Raw genomic sequence first — 18,548 nt, 5'->3', positions numbered from 1 at the left:
ATAGACATACCTCCTACAGCAGGCAAAGAGACTTTGGGCCTTGCTTCTCCAAACACTTTTAAGCATATGTTTTAACTTTATACTTGTCTGGCCAAAAAATATCACAGCTCCACCTGAGCTGAGCATGGCTAAGGCACACATTTCAGTAGCCAGCAGCATGCATGCAGGTAATGTGGTTAGTAACAGGTGCAGCTGCCTTTCATTCCCCAGCCCAGATGAGCAGGTTTCCATTTACAGCTGGGAGAAGTAGACATAGCAGCTAGTACAAGTCTAGCACCAGGCTCAAACTTCTACATGTAGAGCTGTAGTGAGATATAAACCCCTCCACCACACACCCTTGAACTATGAGCAGTCCCACTGAAGTCAACAGGGCTACTCCATGCCTACCTACATGTACAGCTTTATGGGAGTAGAATCATAATGTGCCTGTCAGTGAAATCACAGCATTTTCAGTGCATCCCTCTCAACCTGCTGGGGTCCAAGAGGTAGCAAATGCGTCTCCCATGAAACAAAGATCTTAAAACCTCAGGGGCTTATAAAAAAAACTATAAGCAGCACTCATAAAACAATGAGTTGTTCATTCCATTACCATTAATAATACTGTCTGTCATCTCATTTTTCTGTTTTGCCATTTCAAATAAAATACATCAATATTTTACCAGCAATGCCCTGGTACAGAGGTAACACTGAAGTTAAAAAATAGGTCTGTCTTCAAATAAAGAAAATGTGAGAGAAAGTTTTGGAGGATATATTAGATGTGACTTTAGAAGCCACATCGTGAAAAGACACCAGGTGAATTCAAAGGAAGGGCAGAAGGATGGTGCAAAGAATCCCCTCTTTTCTTAAACCCTCATGCAGAACCCAATCACACACTTGCCCTCTTTGGCAAAATGTTTGTTCCATACTAGCAGCCTCTAAAACACAAAGCAGCCTTTGTCATCACAAAGGGGTCAAAGGGAGGTAGAGATCTTGACCAGTAATTTATTTCAGTGCCATGGGCACTAGCAGGGGAATATAGCGTGTAATTTAGCCTGGGCTCCCCAGGCTGACTGACCACGAAAAAGACTTCATATTGACCCTTGTGCAGACTATAGCAGCAAAATGTTCCCCTTGAAAAGGGGGTTGTATCTCAGATGTTGTTGCTTCTTATTTAGATCAGTGGAAACAAAAAGAGAATCAGCCCCTTCGCTGGCATCAACAGAAATAAATTGGCATGTGTAAGAGTTGATGGAGCCTCATCGTATAACCAAGGAATACTTAAGCATAGTTTATACTTTTTAGTGCATCCCTGAAAGACAAGTGTGATCCTTGGATGAATTATTAGACATATGAGGCAACCAAAACACACTAATCCCCTAAAAATGTATGTCCAGGAATGTTCCGTTATTATTTTGGAAATTATCTTTTAAAAGATTATATTGAGCAATTACTAGGTATTATTGGCAAGGGGTGACATCACCAGGGATCTTGATTTTCTTTGATTTAAAAAAATCTCCAATTTTCAGTTAAAAAAAGTAACCCCAAATCCAAATGTGTTGTGATTAAAATGAAACACCTCTATCTATCTAGACAGCTAGCTAGGTATCTGTCTATCTGTGGTGTTTCATTTAAATCATGGAAAAACGTGGATTTGGGTTACTTTTTTTAAAACTTGAAATTAGGGATTTTCTTAAATCAGAAAGAACCAGAATCCCTGGACATCACTGACATCAATCCACATGTTCAGTTTGTGTTCAGGATTTATTTTTTAATGATTAATAAGAAACAGGCCATTTCTTAACTAAGTATCCCCATAGTTGGTGGGGAGGGGGTGTAAGGAAGGTGGAATTATGTAACTACTACAGAAACTCCCTGCAAACACCTCCTTTCTTAGGTGTAGTGTATCCTTCACTGTTTTCCTTGCTGAAATGAATGACTTTGTACTATTTCTTTATCTATGGGGTTGGTCCTCTGGTAAAGAGTCTAGGGACATACACCCTTTGGGACAGCTAGTGAAACTTAGAATTATGCCCTGACATTGATACAACAGGGAGTATTTACATCTGTTGTAAAAAAACCCAACCCACATATTTTCATAAATAAAGATAAATTGAATAAGGCAGATGGAGAGGGCACAGGGATCTGTATTCACTGGCCTGAGAGGCCCCTTCCAATACTACATCATTATGCTTTAACAGTGATCTGTTAAAACAATCATCCTTTGATTCTGCTATAAAGTTATTCACATTTTGCCCAGCCCTTGGAAAGATAAAATTTCTCAGATCATTTTGAACCCAGCAGCATCTTTTTAAGTACAAGACTATTAGAATCATAATGACTGGGTCATGTGTATTGTTTGTGAGGTGGCTTGTATCCAGGAAGTTTGGGTTGGGTATTTTTTGTGTCAGTTCCCTATGGTAGCTCTCCTGGATGCATTGCAATAACCTCTGCATATTATTGATTCTTATGCTTTGCATGCTGCCATGACATGGCTTTTGTTACTCAAACAAAGGAAGCCATAGAATGTGCAAGCAGTGTAAATCTGTCACTTCGGGAATTTACACTGAGCCTATGTGCTTTGTTTGTAGAGGAAAACTGAAAGGTCAGAGTAGAGATTTTATCATCACCTCATTCAACTTTCCTAATTTCTACACTCTAGAGGTTAAAAACATTTAGAAGTTCATCAGCGTAGAAGGTCAAAAAGAGACATTAAATAACAACCTAGAGAGGAGTGGAGTGGGGAATTATAGATAACCCAAGCAGGTATATATATTCAACTGTGTATAAGTTTCTGATAAACACTTGTTTCTGATGGACTAGTGATCCATGCAATGAGAATTAAAAATTCCGTTGCTCCTACAAAGACATTGGTGAACACTTCCAAAGAGGTCTGCAGTGCACATGTATTTTTCATACGATAATACTGTGTGCACATTGTCTGAAATCATCCTAAATATGAATGACTGAAGACTGACATCAATTCCCCTGTTTCACAGGATATTGTGTCACCTTTCCTACCGGCACTGAAATAACATTAGAGGTATAGATTCCAAAGCTCAGACAGCTCTGATCAGATGAATGATTGCTCCAAATCTCTGAAATGTAATGGTCTATTGTATATTTCACTCTGACCTCTGTTAATGCAAGGCATATAAGTGGAGGATACAGGAAAGAGGAAAGGGTGGAGAAGTTAAGCTGTGTTCTCACTTTTTTTGTTTGTCCTCTAAATAAACTTCTAACTGATCTTGCAGTATGAACTAGCAAAAACAATCTCCTTGCTGGCTGAGCAAACAGTTACTGTGGGTGACTGTGAGTTTTGACTTTCACTGAAAGGAAATTCATTGACTTGCTGGTCCCACAGCAAAACAGGAGGTCTGTGTTTGAAACCAACCTCTTAATTTTTTGGCAGAGTAGAGGTCACATGGTTTGAGAATGTTGTATTCCCAGGCAACGCCAACAATACAACTCTATACAAGTCAGGGTAATTATAGTATTCTTAAATACTATAATGTAAAATGGAGTTAGCATGGGTCAGTACTATGACCACCATTTTTAATCATGTTGTAACCAAGCTTCCCAACTCAGCTGTACCTGCAATAAAGGTGAACAAGAAACAACAGTGTGGATAGGGCTTTGTCTCACTAAACCAAGGTCATCACTCACCTCTAAGTTTTACATAGGCAAGGTCTAAGGTAAAACCACAGTGTGATGACAAGCATGAATAAAATGCATTTCACTGGGTTCCTGTACAAGCAGTCTTCAGACTTACAACACAATTGGTTCCTGAAAACTGCATCTATGTTGAAACATTGTAACTTGGAAACAATTTTCTCATAAGAAACAACGTTATAAATGGGAGATTGGTTCCTGAACCAAGGCCTGATAACCCTATTTTAACCAAAAATACCCCAGAATTTTTTATTCAATCAATTATAGATGAGTAATATAGCTACATTAATGTATTTATATTGTATATAGCAATCATTTTGATTTGGAAGGACTTATTTGAGGTGACTTTGCTGGACTTTTTGAAAGGCTCTTGGTTGGACTGTTTGAAGGGCTCTTGGCTAGAGTCTTCTCAGGAGTCTTGGCTGCAGGTTTTTCTGGAGTCTTGTCTGCTTTCTTAAAGAAAGCATCCAAGGAAGTTTGGATAGATGTTCTCCAAGGAGATGAGCAATGCAGCGAACTTGTTTGCTGGCATGGCATTGCATTGGATCAAGCGTTGTAATGTCAAAACTGACGTCATAAAGTTGAAACCAGGTGTCAATTTATAAATGCTGTAAGTGTGAAATGTTGTAACTTGAAATGTTGTAAGTCAAGGACTGCCTGTACAATGCCTTTATCTTTTTTGAAGTAGGTCTGAAAAAGAGACAATACCCTGACACCTGAGAATTTTCCACCTGAGCTGAATATGGCATGATATTGACAATCAATAGGAGTTGGACATGCTCAAAACAGCTTAGTACCATCCAGGAATGAAGTGTAAAAGGAGCAGGAAATTCAAATATCAATGTAATGACAAAAATTACACATCCCGTGTCATGTCTAGATCAGCGTCTCTAGGGTTTTTGTTTGATTGCATTATTTTTGCAAAGAAAAAGACTGTTTGAAGTTAGTATTTCTAATTTTCTACTATGCATAAATTGGTATTTCTAAAAGACTTTTAAAGAAATAGTGTGTAACTGACCTTGTAATTTTAAAATTCAAAGTTAAATTCCCTTAAGTCAATAAAACTGAATATTACTTATCATTTTAATGGCAAGCCCAGCCTCATATGCTATATTAATTATGATATATTTGTAGAACTATGTGTGCATAATGAAAACTTCATGTTTTATAATATATATTTTAAAAGTTAAGGTACAGCCTCTGAAATGATAGGAAATTGATTGAACAGGACACTTTTCTCTTTGTCTGTCACAGAAGTGGGCAAGCATAATGTTCAAGTTTCTCTCAGTCTCACCCACAAACCTTAACACAGACCTGAAGTAGCCATCTCAAAGGATTAGTCAATCAATGTCCTGCTGTATTTCAGACCAGCCATTACACAGCTACATAAACAGCAACAATTTCTTTTCTCTGTGGTCCAGGACAGTATTTGAATCCTTGATCCCATTTCCATGTTTATGCAGTACACAAAAAAGAGTATTTATATATTGTAGAATATGCATGGATAATGTTAATATTTCACTTGTTCTTATATATTTAATTTTGTCTAAAGTTTTGATGGTGCCCTTCCAAGCTTATTTTGAGAGAAGGTCAGTAGTCATGCATGACAAAAAAAATCAGCAGGGAAGTCTATCATGGATGTTCAACACAAGACCAGATGAGAAACACAGAAAAGGGTTTGACATTTTTATGAGCTGTGAGTAAAATATGATATTTTAGTGAATTTTGAGGTGAACCTTATAGGGAGCATGCTCAGTGAAGTTTATTCTGGGTTGAAATGGCATTTCTCTTAAAATCCTGTCATTAATAAAGCACAAGAGTGACTGGCCTCTGGTTAAAGAAGAGACCTTGACCATCATCAGCAGGTCTGGATTTCACTCCTGCTTCCACCACAGCCTTCCTAGGTCTGATCTTGGATAAATGTTGTAGCTGTGATGGTCCAGGAATTATACCAGGCAAGGATGTTTTAGGGTGATATCTTATATTGGACTCACTGCATAACTGGGATAGAGTTAGACAAGTTTCGAATGAAGTTAGACAAGAGAGAGTTTCAAATGAAAGACATTGTTGCATTCAAAAGTTTGTCTAACTCTACCCCAACTATGCAGTTGATCAAGATACCACCCTGAGAAATTCTTCCCTGTTGCATGATTTTGGATACATTGTTTAACTCAGACCTCTGCTTCAGCTTCTGTAAGCTGAGGATAATAATACTTAGAGAGCTGACAACAGCGTGACAAATCTTACTTAATATTTTATACAAAGCCATAAGACCACTGAATGGCATCACACCAGTACGAACTCTTATCATAGGCTGATGACTCTTAAAGCACAGATTTGCCTAATCTTTGTTGAGTCAGACCCCTTATTGCAATTATTAGAGCTTGGTATATAAAACACAATAAATTACATTTTTCATCAAATCCCAATTCCTTAAATGTGTTATTTGGATTTAAGATATTTTTGTAAGATTTTTTTCCTTTCTGTGCTGATTGTGAACAGTGCATTGCATGAGCTCAGTGCTTAATGTTTCAAGTTGTCACTTACTTATGACAACTTGGATAAACCACACTGCATCCAGTCAGACCTGATTTTGCTAACTTAAGATACTGGATGTTGTAGTTCTGCATCTGCTTTGGCTCTAAAGCAGTGCACAGCCCATTCCAGTGAGATTCTGAATATGAATCCCTCCCTTGCAACCAAACTCTGTATAGGGCTTTGCCAACCCCATCTATCTTGAGCTTCTCTTTGCACATCTTGTCTGTTCTCCCATCCTTTTCACCTGAATCATTTGCTTTTATTCAGAATCCTACAGGCTGTCACTGCTGTGGGAAGGGAAGTTGGAGACTGAGTCAGGTGCTTCTGTATTTACAAAAAAATATCCAGCAATGGGTTACCATAGACGCTGGTGTCAAGCAAGGCTGCACTCCCTTGTCTCTCCTCCTTGGCACTCCTTTATTATGAGAAAAAGTGTACAAAGCCACACCACAAGAATCTTATGGCTTAGCAACTGCACTCTAGAATTATATTTAGGTTTAGAGGTTGCTGAAGACATAGCTCTTCCAAGTGACAATTGCCCAAGTGGGCAAGACCAAAAACTTGCACAATACATCAAATAAAGAGGGTTGGTAATTGCTTAAGTTGAGAAATCTGATGAGAAATCCAGCACTTTTCAACTCAAGCATTATGTTAGAGAATTAAGGAATAAAAGAGGACAGTCAATTCGCACATCTTGGCAAGGACATGCAAAGGACATCTAGAAGTAAATAGTGCCATGTATTGGCAAAGCAGCACCAGCTGACAGAAGATTTGGTCACTGAAAACCTACACCTTGCAAGCTGACCTACAAATCTCCCACTCAGACATTATTTCCATATGGATTTGAAAGTTGGAATCCCATCAAAGGTACAGGCAGATATCTCAATGCCTTTGAAAGCAAATGCCTCAGGAAAACATAAGGTATTACATGGAATAAATTCATAACAAATGCTGGAATCATCAGAGAATTGAACAATTCCTTATTGCCTAAGTTGTCCAGAAAACAGAAATATCTGGGACATGTGTTAAGAATAGACCTGGAGCATCAACCTTCGCCAACCTATTTGGGTAGATGGAAGAAAGAAATGCAAATACAACCCTGATTTTCTGGAGATGTGCATAGAAATGCACTTTCCTCAGATCTACTCCAGTAAAACCAAGCCAGGCAGGGAGATTAAATGCAGCTGAAGGGAATTTGTTTACTAGGTATAGGAATGCTCATAAAATCTTAGAAGCAGGGCTGGAAGGGGCCTCCAGAGGTCATCTAATCCAAACCCCTGCCTGAGCCTTATCAAACCATCTAGTCCAACCCCCTCAGTCCTGTCAAACCATCTCATACAAATCCATAATATAAACTCTTCATAAGGATACCATCAGCCCTGACACACCACAAGACAGAACACCTGAACCTGTCACAGGAAAAGCAGGGGGACCATAGCAGCCAACATCCTGCTTCTGTAAAAGGCTGTTAATATATTCTTAAGAGATCCCAGGTAGAGGGCCAGGCACCCCACTACAGACAAAGGCAAAAACCTCCACAATCTACCACTCTGACCATAGGATACAATTCCTTCCTGACCCCAAACATGGCACTTGGTTTGTCCCTGAGCAAAGAGGAAGGCCCTCTAGCCAGGAATCTTCAGGTTGAAGTCACAGCAGGAGCAATGGCACACGCCAGTCAAGATCTCTAGCCTTGACTGCAGCCAACATCCAATGCCAATGAGGAAGGCTTAAGAAAACCCCAACATGTAGCAGCAAGGGAGGGGATTCCAGCCCAGCTCCATGTGGCAACCAGCAAAACCCAGAAGCATAGGAAATAACCATAGTAGAACATAGGCGCAGATATGCCTAGATGTGCAAATCCAAGGGGGATGCACTGGTACACTTGCATATCCTTTTGATTCCTGCTCCACCCAGAGTTTAAAACCAGCTGCCTAGCAGTGGCAGCAACATTTCTAGTCAAGTAGCCATGAGGGAGTCACTTGACTTGATGGCTCATTTTCATCTACAGGATCCTTTCTAAACTCTTCACTTCCCAGGTGTTAAGGGCCTTCTCTTCTTTTTCACGTTCTAGATATTCCCCCCATCCAGCCAGCCTTTGTTCAGCCATGCTGCTGCCTGCTTGCTGCTTCTGCCTATGAAGCTCCTTTTTCATCACCCGGCTAATTGTTTTTAGCTCATACCAGTGAATGAAGATGCATTTTTTTTTTGGTACAAGCTTAAACTGAGTCATGAAGCCCTAGACCCCTGGTGGTTAAGGAAAGCGTCTTGATTCTTTTTGCCTGCAGGAAATGGTGTGTTGAGTTATAAAGGATAAGGCACCTCAGCCCCTGCACCTCCCTTCTCCAAATTTAGATTCACCCATGCACCTGAAGGGAGATTATGGAAAAGATGGAGAAGGGCTTTTCTCTGTGACTGTAGGGCTACAGAGGAAAGCAAAAACCTCCACAATCCATACAGGACTAGGAGCAATGGCCTCAAGCTGCAGCAGGCTGGAGCCCCAAGCAGCCCCGTGTAGGCTGCAACTTTGCCAGCCAGCAAGGAAAAAGCCATAGTTTCCCACATTTGTTTCCTTTAAAAGAGAATCCATTTTTTAAGTTTGTTCACCACCCTTTCATATATTCTTGCCACCCACTTTCAGGTTGCGACCCATGGATTGAGAAATACTGACCTACAGAATTGTGCATTCTCCATACTTAAACTTTCAAGAGCAGATTAGGCAGGCACTTGGCTGTGATGGTTTATTCAAAGATGCTCCTGCCTTGAGCAGGGGGCTGGACTAGATCAGTGTTTGTCAACCTGTGGGTTGCAACCCAAAAATGCATCACAAGAATATATGAATGGTGCAAACAAACTTTAAACCATGGCTTTCCCCTTGCAGGTTGGCAGCTTTCAAGGAGCTGCTTGGGGCTCCCCATGCCCCACACACCCACCCTCTGCCCCATACACTGGGAGGCTGGGGCTGGAGGGCACTGGGTGGGGAATGAGGGGCACTGGGTCAAGACTGGCCATCAATGTTTATGAATGGGTCGTGGAACAAAATAGGTTGAGAATCACTGGACTGGATGACCTTAAGAGGTCCTGTCCAGCCCTACTTTCTCAGACCCTCTGAACCTAGGGAGGGATCCCGGCTTTTCTCGGTTAAAAAAAATCCCCAAATTTTGGGGTAAAAAAAAGTAACCCCAAATCCACATTTTTCCAAGATCAAAATGAAACACCATTATATAACATACAGTTATGAAGAGAGGCTGCAAGCTATGGGACTCTTCAGCAGGGGGAAGTGCAGTCTCTAGGGTGACTTGGTGGCAGTACATAAGGGGTGTGCATACAAGTACGTAAGGGGTGAGCATCAGCAACTAGAGGAACACCTGTTCACCAGAGCACCCCAAGGGATGTCAAGGTCCAATGGTTACAAACTCCCGCAAGACTGTTTTATGCTGGACATAAGGAAAAAGTTCTTCACTGTCCAAGCCCCCAAGGCCTGGAATAGACTTCCCCCAGAGGTGGTGCAAGCACCTACTCTGGACACTTTAAAGAAACATTTGGACACTTACCTTGCTGGGATCCTCTGACCCTAGCTGACTTCCTGCCTTTTGGGCAGGGGCCTGGACTCGATGATCTTATGAGTCCCTTCCAGCCCTAATGTCTATGAAATCTATCTATCTGTCTGTCTGTGTATGAAATATATCTATCTATCTATCTATCTATCTATCTGTGTGGGCATGTGTGTATGACATATAACTATCTATATATCTATCTATATATGTGTGTATGTGTGTGTGTGTGAGAGAGAGAAATCTATATATATGTGTGTGTGTGTGAAATCTCTCTTTATATATCTGTATCTGTGCATGTATGAAATAGAACTATATCTATAGATATATATCTGTGTGTGTATGAACTATATCTGTGTGTATGTGTGTGTGTTACTGGTGTTTGATTTTAATCAAGGGAAAACGGGGACTTTGGGTTACTTGCTTAAAATATTTTTTTTTTTAATCAAGGAAACCAGGCTCCCTGGTGATCAGTGCAATCTCTTCTCGCCCCCCGCCCCGCAGCTCCCCTTCTCCCCCCCGGCCAGGGGCAGCGCCGCCGGGTGCTTGTCCTGCCGGGCGCGGCTCCCAGGCCGGCTCCCTCCGCAGAGCCCCGCGCCGGGTGAGCCCCGCCGCGCCCCGGGCCGCCGGCTCTCCCCTCCCCGCGCGGGGCGCAGGCGGCCGGGCTGTGCGGGGCGGGGGCGGGCCCCGCCGTGCGAGCCACTGCCCGCCCCCAGCCCGGCCCGGGGCTTATTTAAGCCCCTGCCGGAGCGCTCGGGGGTGGATGGCAGCAGCCGGGCCTCCCGCCGCCGGCCCGCCCCGCGACCCCCGAGCCAGCAGCGGGGCATCCCGCGGCCGCCCCCCGCCCCGGCCATGGGGCCCGGCGCCTGCAGCGTCCTGCTGGCCGCCCTGCTGCCCTGGGCTGCGGGGGCGTCTGCTGCCGCCGCCAGGTGAGGGGCGCGGGCTGCTAAGGGGGCAGCGCCACCTCACTGCGTGGGGTCATGGGCTTAGCTGGGTGGTGTGGGGGGGTTAGGGTTGCCAACTGTGGCTGAGGTTATTCCGGGAGACTTTTTTTTCCTTAAAGTGTCCTATTGAAATCCCCCGGGTTGCTTTCAGGAGTCACCAGGAGATGGGTGCTGATCCCAGTAGACTCCTGGCCAGTCCAGGAGGGTTGGCATCCCTGCGTGAGGCGCAGGTGCGTGGAGGGGTCGGGTCGGCTCTGGCATGGCCTGAGCCAGCCCCTTCTAAACCAGTCTCGGAGACGTGGGGCTGGAAGGACCCTCCAGAGAGCATCTAGTCCACCCCCCCTGCCGGAAGTAGGGTCAGCCCTGTCCAAGCCATCCCCGACAATCCTCTTCTGAGCTCTGCATAAGTCTGCCCTCCCCACCCTGAAGACTGTGCTCAGCCCTGTTTTAACCAATATGTAGTGTGTGTATTAGGGTGGGCTTGAGCTGGAGGGTTCGAGGTGCCTGTGTTGACACTTGCTCACAGCCTTGGCTTGCAGGGACAGTAGGGGGGATGCTGGGAGAAGGAGGGAAAGCACTGGGACCAATAGTCTCTGAACACTAAAGGGCTGTAGCTTGAGGGTGGTTTGTCATTTCAGTGACTATCTCCAGGGTTTATTCTTTTTATCTACAACACATCCCAGTTTTGCTCAAAGGCATCCAGGGGCAGATCCAGGATTGGGCTGCACCTGCAGTGCCCTCTGATTCCTGCTCTACTCAAAAGTTTGCAACCAGCTGCCTGGCAGTGGCAGCAGCATTTCTACTCAGCCACTGCTGAGGGAGTAGCTTGACTATGTGGCTCATTGCCATGTAGCTGGTCCCTACTAAACTCTCCATTCCTCAGCTGTTAACAACCCGCTCTTCTTTTTTATGGTCTTGATGTTCCACCCAGCAAGCTATCTTTTGTTTTGTCATTCTGCTGCCTGTTCGCTGTTTCTGGCCATGAAAATCCTGTCTTTAACTCTTTCCAATGAAGTTCTATTTGTTTTTTGCTTCCATCTTCAACTGAATAATACAGCCCTAGGCCACTGACCTATTAGGAAAGCTTTTAGGTTCTTTCTAACTGGAGAAAAATAGGTGTTGTGTTAAATACATCTTGCCATCTGTGTTTTGGGGGGTTTTTTCCCCTTCACCACCACCTTTTTGAAATTGTAGATCTACCCATGAATGCACATTCATTTATTTCAGGTAAGTTTTCCCTCTTCTCCCCCTACTCTAGTGTATATATAAGGATCTGTTAATGTGTTCAAATACAGGAAAGGTGTATTTCTGTGTGTGTGTGCTTATGTGTATACTTAAGTATATACAATTTTAGTGCAAGAATCTCATGTTATTGAGATGGGTCGCTTTCCACATTCCCATATACTTAATACACACAAGCTGAGCAGTTCAGACTCATATTTCACACAGTGCAAAATACTGGATCTAGGGTTTTCAGCTGATCCATTAAAAGATACTGGGCTTTTGTGAAAGGCAGATTTTTAGCTAGCTGGGTAGTTTGCAACTTCATGGGTGGTCAGAGCTGAGATTTCATTACACGCCATCGCTACCTGCACTATGTATTATACACAATTGTGCTTTTTTCCTTCTTCAAACCAGCTTTACCTCACAGGCTAGTGGAGTAGCTGGTCCTGCATGGCTATAGTCTTCCTTGAACTTGGAGTGAGGGAACAAGCAGCTGTATTTTGGTGATTTATCACCTCCTCTTCAAACCTAGACAGAGTTTGTACAGTACAAATGTCCTAGATTTAATGAACTTTCCTTATCAATATAATTTTTCAAGGGTTTTAACCCAGAGCCCTATAGCTGCATCTTTCCACTGGGTCATCTTGACCACTGGCCATCTTTCCACTGACAAGGTAGCGATTTCAATATAGATATACAGCATACTACATTCATCATTGCTTCCCTTTTCATGAAGCTGAGCATGGTGCTGTTTTGGATAAAGGTATTACAATTTTACATCTGTAAGTTGGCTGTAGGCTATTTTTCCCCCCCCTTGGAATAATTCCATAGTCAGTGGAATTACACTGGGGAAAACTCTGGCTCCATGACTTCAAAAACTCAAGGAGCTATAGATGAATGAAAAGGTCAGTAAAATACAGACTGCTATGAATCATTCTAATTTTGCATTGGCTAGTAGAAATAGACACTGTTAAAGGTCTGCACGAGTAGCATTTGAGTTAAGGTTCAGAGACAGAACATTTGAGAGAAAATGAGGGTAGTTATTAAACAGCCGATCAACGACTTTAGGATTTTACCATCAAAGTGCTATGTAATTAAATAAAAAAGCCAGAAATAGCACAATAAGTAATAACTATTATGAGGAGAATTCATTGCAATTAGCAATGAAATTTTCAAGATGCAGCATAGTTTATTTGTTCAGTATCAGGTTTCTGTACTGGTATGTTTATGATCAGCAAGTGGAAGTGTGCTGTTCCAACACATTCAAAGCTGTCAACCGGTCAGCTTTTCAGGAACTGTATGGGGATGAGGGTTTATAAACTCCAGACCTGTTTTTATGGAAAACACATTTGCCCTTCAAGCAGGGCACCTTTAACAAGGATTATGTTCGTGTTAGTTATTTCTTGAGGCTTTATGCACTTGGGTTTAAAACTTCTTCAGAGGCGTGAAATTGGGAAATGGAAAACAGTATCTTATTTCAACAGAAAGCATCTCTTTTTGATTTAACTGAACCCAGACAGTGATATGTTGTATAATATCTTAAGTATATAGTATGAATCCAGGAAATGTAACATTAAAACGGATGTTTTCTTTATAAGGGCTCTTGTCATACCAAAGTTCTGAAGTAGGGAGAGGTACCTGGTAGTTGTTGGCTGTGTCTTTGTCCTAATGGGGGAAAAAAGAGACTTTAAACATCTGGATAGCTCAAACAGCATGCTAAATACACCTGCAGAGGATATGAAATTGAGACGACAAAACGGATTCCAAAGATGTAGAGAGAACTTAGAAATGGGGACAGGAAATAACAAAATTAGAATCAGCTTTGAAACCCCAAAGCTCATACATTTTAAAAGGGAAAATAATCAGACAGTCACTGAAAGGGAAATTTCTGGAAGTAAGACCAAAAAGCCCTGTATATGATGCTGGCTGGTAATTAGGATACAAGCTTCTGCTAGGTTTTGGGGGGGGGGGGTGTTTGTGTGTTTGTGTGTTTGTGTGTTTGTGTGTTTGTGTGTTTGTGTGTTTGTGTGTTTGTGTGTTTTATAGCATACATTGTTATGTAGCTCTACATAAATACATTCTAGTATTTATCCATTTATGCATTCAAAACCAAGTTTGGAAACAATTTGCCTGAAATGCTCTTTAGCTCCAAAGGCTTCTACCTCTTGGAGAAGATAAAAAACATGATGGTGATATGTAGCTCTGTAACAGGGGCGGGCAATTATATTGGGCAGAAAACTACTTGAGGCGTTTTAGTGAGCTGTCACAGGCTGGGTCAGCACCCCCCCTCCCAATCCCCCCAACAGCTCACCAAAACTCCCTCAGTGGCATGTGGGAAGCAGATTGTGGCTCTGCCCTGAGCCCCAGCCCCATGCTGTCACCGCCCTGTGATCCCAGGGTCACCATGGAGACCAGCCAGGACCAGTACAGGCAAGTCACGCAGGTGGGGGGACAGGATGGAGCTATGGGCAAGGCATGGAGCTGCGTCCAGGACAGGGACAGGCAAGCAGGGTCAGGTATTGGGTTCACAAGGCAATGACAGCACAGAGTTGGGGCAGAGCCACGATCTGCTCCCCACATCACCCTGCACATGGGACCGGGGCCCATTGCAGGGATGTATGGACAGTGGATTGCATCTCTGCCCCAGCTCTGGCCCCACCAGCCCATCACAGTACCAGTTGCTACTTCTAACACGTCCATGGGCCCCATCCCATCACACATTGTGCCTATATGGGTCCCAGCTGATCTCCATGAAGATCCTGCCCACCTGTTCCATCTAGCACCCGCAGTGGTGGGTTAAGGGCAAGAAGCTGGGGTGCCAGGCAGCGGGGCCAGAGCCAGCAGTGGCAGCCAGCTGGGGCTGCCAGGAAGCTGGCCCAGCGCTGCTGCATGCCTGGGAGCATTAAGACAGGCTGTATGCACCATGGCCTGGCCTGCCTCCTGCGCTTGGACTCAAGTGAAACCAAGGAACCCACTGTGGGCTGGACAAGATACCTTGACGGGGCCAGATCCAGCCCATGGGCCATATTTTGCCATCCCTGCTCTATAAGTATATAAAATCCAAGATTGGTGTGGAACTGTGGCCTCAATTCTGTAGATCATCAATACAAAATGCCTGTTATTCAACCTTACTGACAGTATAATTTCTCACAGGAGAGGCTAAGGGGACTGGGCTTATTTAGTTTGGGGAAAAGAAGTCTGAGGGGGGGATTTAATTGCAGCCTTCAACTACCTAAAAAGTGGTTACAAAGAGGATAGAGCTAGATTGTTCTCAGTGATGGCAAATGACAGAAAAGGAGCAATGGTCTTAAGTTGTAGCAAAGGAAGTTTAGGTTAGATATTGGGCAGGGGTGGGAGGCTGCACTAGGAGGGTAATAAAATCTTCTAACAGGTTATAGAATCTCCATCCTTGGAGGTTTTTAAGACCCAACTAGATGATGGGATAATCTAGTAGGTATGGCTCTGCTTTGAGCAGGGGGGTGAGCTCCTGAGGTTCCTTGTAACCCTAATTGTCTATGATTCTATGGTTAATCTAAGATGAGAAGAAAAGATCAATAAAATCTTTACATTGAGTAGTCAGAGGCATCACATTGTGAGACAGATTAAAATGATCAGTTTCTTTTCAGTTCTGTATGTTAGGACTAGAATGGGGCCCAAATCAATTCAGTAGGAGTTCTGCCATTGACTTCTGTGGGAATTGTCACGCAGCAAAGACACAGGATTTACCATTTTGTTTTTCAAATCCTTTTTCTTTTAATGCCCTTCCCTGTTGAAGTTAATGGAAGTTTTGCTTTAAACTTCAATGAAATGAGAATTTTTTACCATTCAGTAAAACCCATATTCCTTAGAAGCAGTTGGCTTCTGTGTGCACAGGAGTTGGCCATAAGTATCCTTAAGAGATCTTATGGAAATAATGCACTAAATCTGTTCACCAGCTGTGTTTGGAAGTCCAGTATCTCAGCCATGAACTGATTTTTGTTGTCAAAATATAGTGACTTAAAAAAGATTTATTCCTGAACAAACTTTGTTTCTTAGTTCTTTTTCTCAGCTGTTAAATTTAAACTGGACAAATACAGAGATGATTCAGTACACAGGCATGATGATCCTCTGATCAGAAGATTCATAAAAGTATATCCATACACATTCATATCCATGCTTTTCTCACTATCAGGTTCTTACTCCTGCTTCACCTTTCTTGTGACTGATAGAATGGCTGCTGATCAGATTTGTGGACAGACAGAATCCTTATATTAAATTTGCAGTTGTTGCCATTTTAAATTACTTAGATTTGGTATCTTTGATACCGTAAAAAAGTGTAAGTTATAACAAGCTGATGCAATTTCACACGTCGTATTTGAAACCCCAAAAATATGTTGGGAGAAAGTGTATTTTGTGAGAGCAATAATATTCATCATTTGGGTCTGTTTTGCTACCATTCATTCCTGAAGTACTATATTTACAGTATTTCCCTTGATGATTGTTGCTGTCTGGGAGTGTCTGTTCTACTATATCTAGTGCGTGGGGGTTGTGAGGGGCACATGCAGCAGAGGTCACCTGGGTGGTACAGTTTCAGGTGTGGTCTGACCCCCATGCCATTCAACCCTGCAGCTGCCCCTGTGGTGCTCTGCATGTGGCCGAACCCCACCTCCACCCCGGCAGCCCATGCCTGTCCAAGGCAGCCCACGTTGCACTCCTGCTCGCACCTGCCATAGCCTCAGGTACAGCCCTGGCCTGCTCACATAGCTTCCTACCAGGGCTACCATCCACCCACTCCGCCGCCCATAGGCGGAGTGGGTGGAAGGCAGCCAGGAGCTGGAACTGGAGCCCTGCACGCTGGGGCAGTAGCTGCCTGGCTGCAGCTTTCCCCGTGCCTGCTGTCACTTCCCCACCCTACCTGCTGTCCAGAGCAGCACAACAGGCAGGAGGGAGGCAGGGGAACCTGAGCAGCACCCAGACAGCTGCAGCAATGCTGGGAGCAGCCCCTCCAGAAAGCTGTGCATGCTAACTGGAGCTGGGATTGTCCAGCAGGCATGGGTGAGAGTGCATCTTGGGCTGTTCTAGCCAGTCAGGGCTCAGCCTCATGCAGAATACTGTGGAGGCAGCCACAGGCCATATACAATCAATTGACAGGTGCCCACCTGTGAGCTGGATGCAATCAGCTCACGGGCTGTATTTTGCCCTCCCCTGCCTTCAGCTGTCGGAACCTTGGCCCCCTTTTACTCTGGCTGCACCCTCAGCCTTGGTCCACTGTCTTAAGATCTTGGCTTCTGGGCATTGGCTCTGACTTGGCAGCAACCCTCTCCTGGGGCTCCAATTTCACCCCACCAGCCTCAGCCCCTCTAGCTTGGAGCTAGTTTCTGTCACTTATGTCACTAGGCACCTCTACTTGTGACCCCTTCCTCCTCTGTAGCCACAGTTCAGTCCTCCAGTAGGTAAACTTCAAGCCAAAACAGTGACCTAACCAGGCCTCACTTTAAACATAAACTGCTCTGGGGTTCCCTGTTACAGAGACACACAGCATACTGTCAAGTAATATCTTGGCCTGTGAGTAGGATTCCCTGGCCACATCTTGGGCCAGGGGTACCTTGCAAATGCTGCAGCATTTAGAGTTACCCAACCATGAGAGAGAGCAAAGGGTACTGTCTGTCCATGCAAAAGGGGTTGCCCATGCCCCTCCATACTGTTAAGTGTGTTCAGAAAGTCCTCATGGACTTTCAGCTGCCTACATCCATGTAGTTCACCTGGAAGGCCCCTGGATGGTGGGGCAGGCACAATGGTTCTTGGTTCACAAGCACCCATACAGGGCTGGTGACAAGGAATGTTTTGAGAGCCTGGACTCTCACCAAGCCATCAAGTCCTCTTCCCCAACACTTGCCCCTTTCATCTAGCCCTGTTGCTGACAAGGCAAATCTACTTCTGTTGCTTAAGCGTGAGTCTTAGTTCCTCCCATTTGAGGGAGGAGGGGGCACAGACACCCTCCCCAGCACTACAGGGGTGGGTAGAAGTTGTTGGAGGCTTTCCAGAGAATCTGCCTTTTCCCCAAGGATCAGCAATTGTCCCTCCTTCATCCAAGGGTGAAGGGGGAGGAAGACTAGGGATCCTAGATCAACAGGATTGTGAATGCCACCTACCAAGAGTCATACAAATTGCAGAGCAGAGTGGGAGCCCAAGGGCTTTTTGCCCCTGCCTTGCAGCATCTCCACAACCTTAGGAGGCAACATTTCCTTCTACATACATACACAACCCTCATCATACTCCATCACCAAAGCCAACCTGGGAGCCGGGTCCCCAGGAGAGTTGAGGAAACCTTGAAGGATTTCCCAAGGAGATGCTTTCAAAAGCCTAGGATGGAGCATCCATCTTCTTCCAGTTTTAGAACAGCACACTCTCATGGAAGCCTTCTTTTCCCCACCCACAGCACTGTGCCCCCCCACCCCCCGACTTGACTTCTACCCAGCCTGTCTGCCTCAGACAGTCTCAAGCACTTTGCAGGAAAGTTTCCAAAAGTCCATCTCCCTTAGCCTCTCGCAGTAATGGCACATTACCCTTAAAGATCTCACAAGAGCACAATTGAGAATCACTGCTGTACATGTATGACTTTACACTTCACACTCTGTACCATTAATAAAATAGGCTGAAC

The 18,548-nt window shown here is 44.1% G+C and overlaps 1 protein-coding gene across 3 annotated transcripts in view; it reads left to right on the top strand.

The window, feature by feature from the left end:
* Nucleotides 1–10,417: 10,417 nt before the first annotated feature.
* EGFL6 (EGF like domain multiple 6) overlaps nucleotides 10,418–18,548 on the top strand; it is a 72,277-nt gene continuing 64,146 nt past the window's right edge. The window contains exon 1 of one of the 3 annotated variants that reach the window (XM_090063490.1): nucleotides 10,418–10,669. In XM_090063490.1, coding sequence (XP_089919616.1) covers nucleotides 10,593–10,669 — 77 coding nt within the window. In that variant the 5' untranslated portion in view covers nucleotides 10,418–10,592. The remainder of the gene's footprint in view (nucleotides 10,670–18,548) is intronic. The other 2 variants (XM_090063507.1, XM_090063498.1) reach the window with 2 other exon arrangements.

Source organism: Crocodylus siamensis, chromosome 1, assembly GCF_052110815.1.
Source record: "Crocodylus siamensis isolate JL-2025a chromosome 1, ASM5211081v1, whole genome shotgun sequence".
Classification (NCBI taxonomy): domain Eukaryota; kingdom Metazoa; phylum Chordata; order Crocodylia; family Crocodylidae; genus Crocodylus; species Crocodylus siamensis.
Note: the sequence above shows the minus strand (reverse complement) of the source record. Positions and strands in the feature narration are given on the sequence as shown.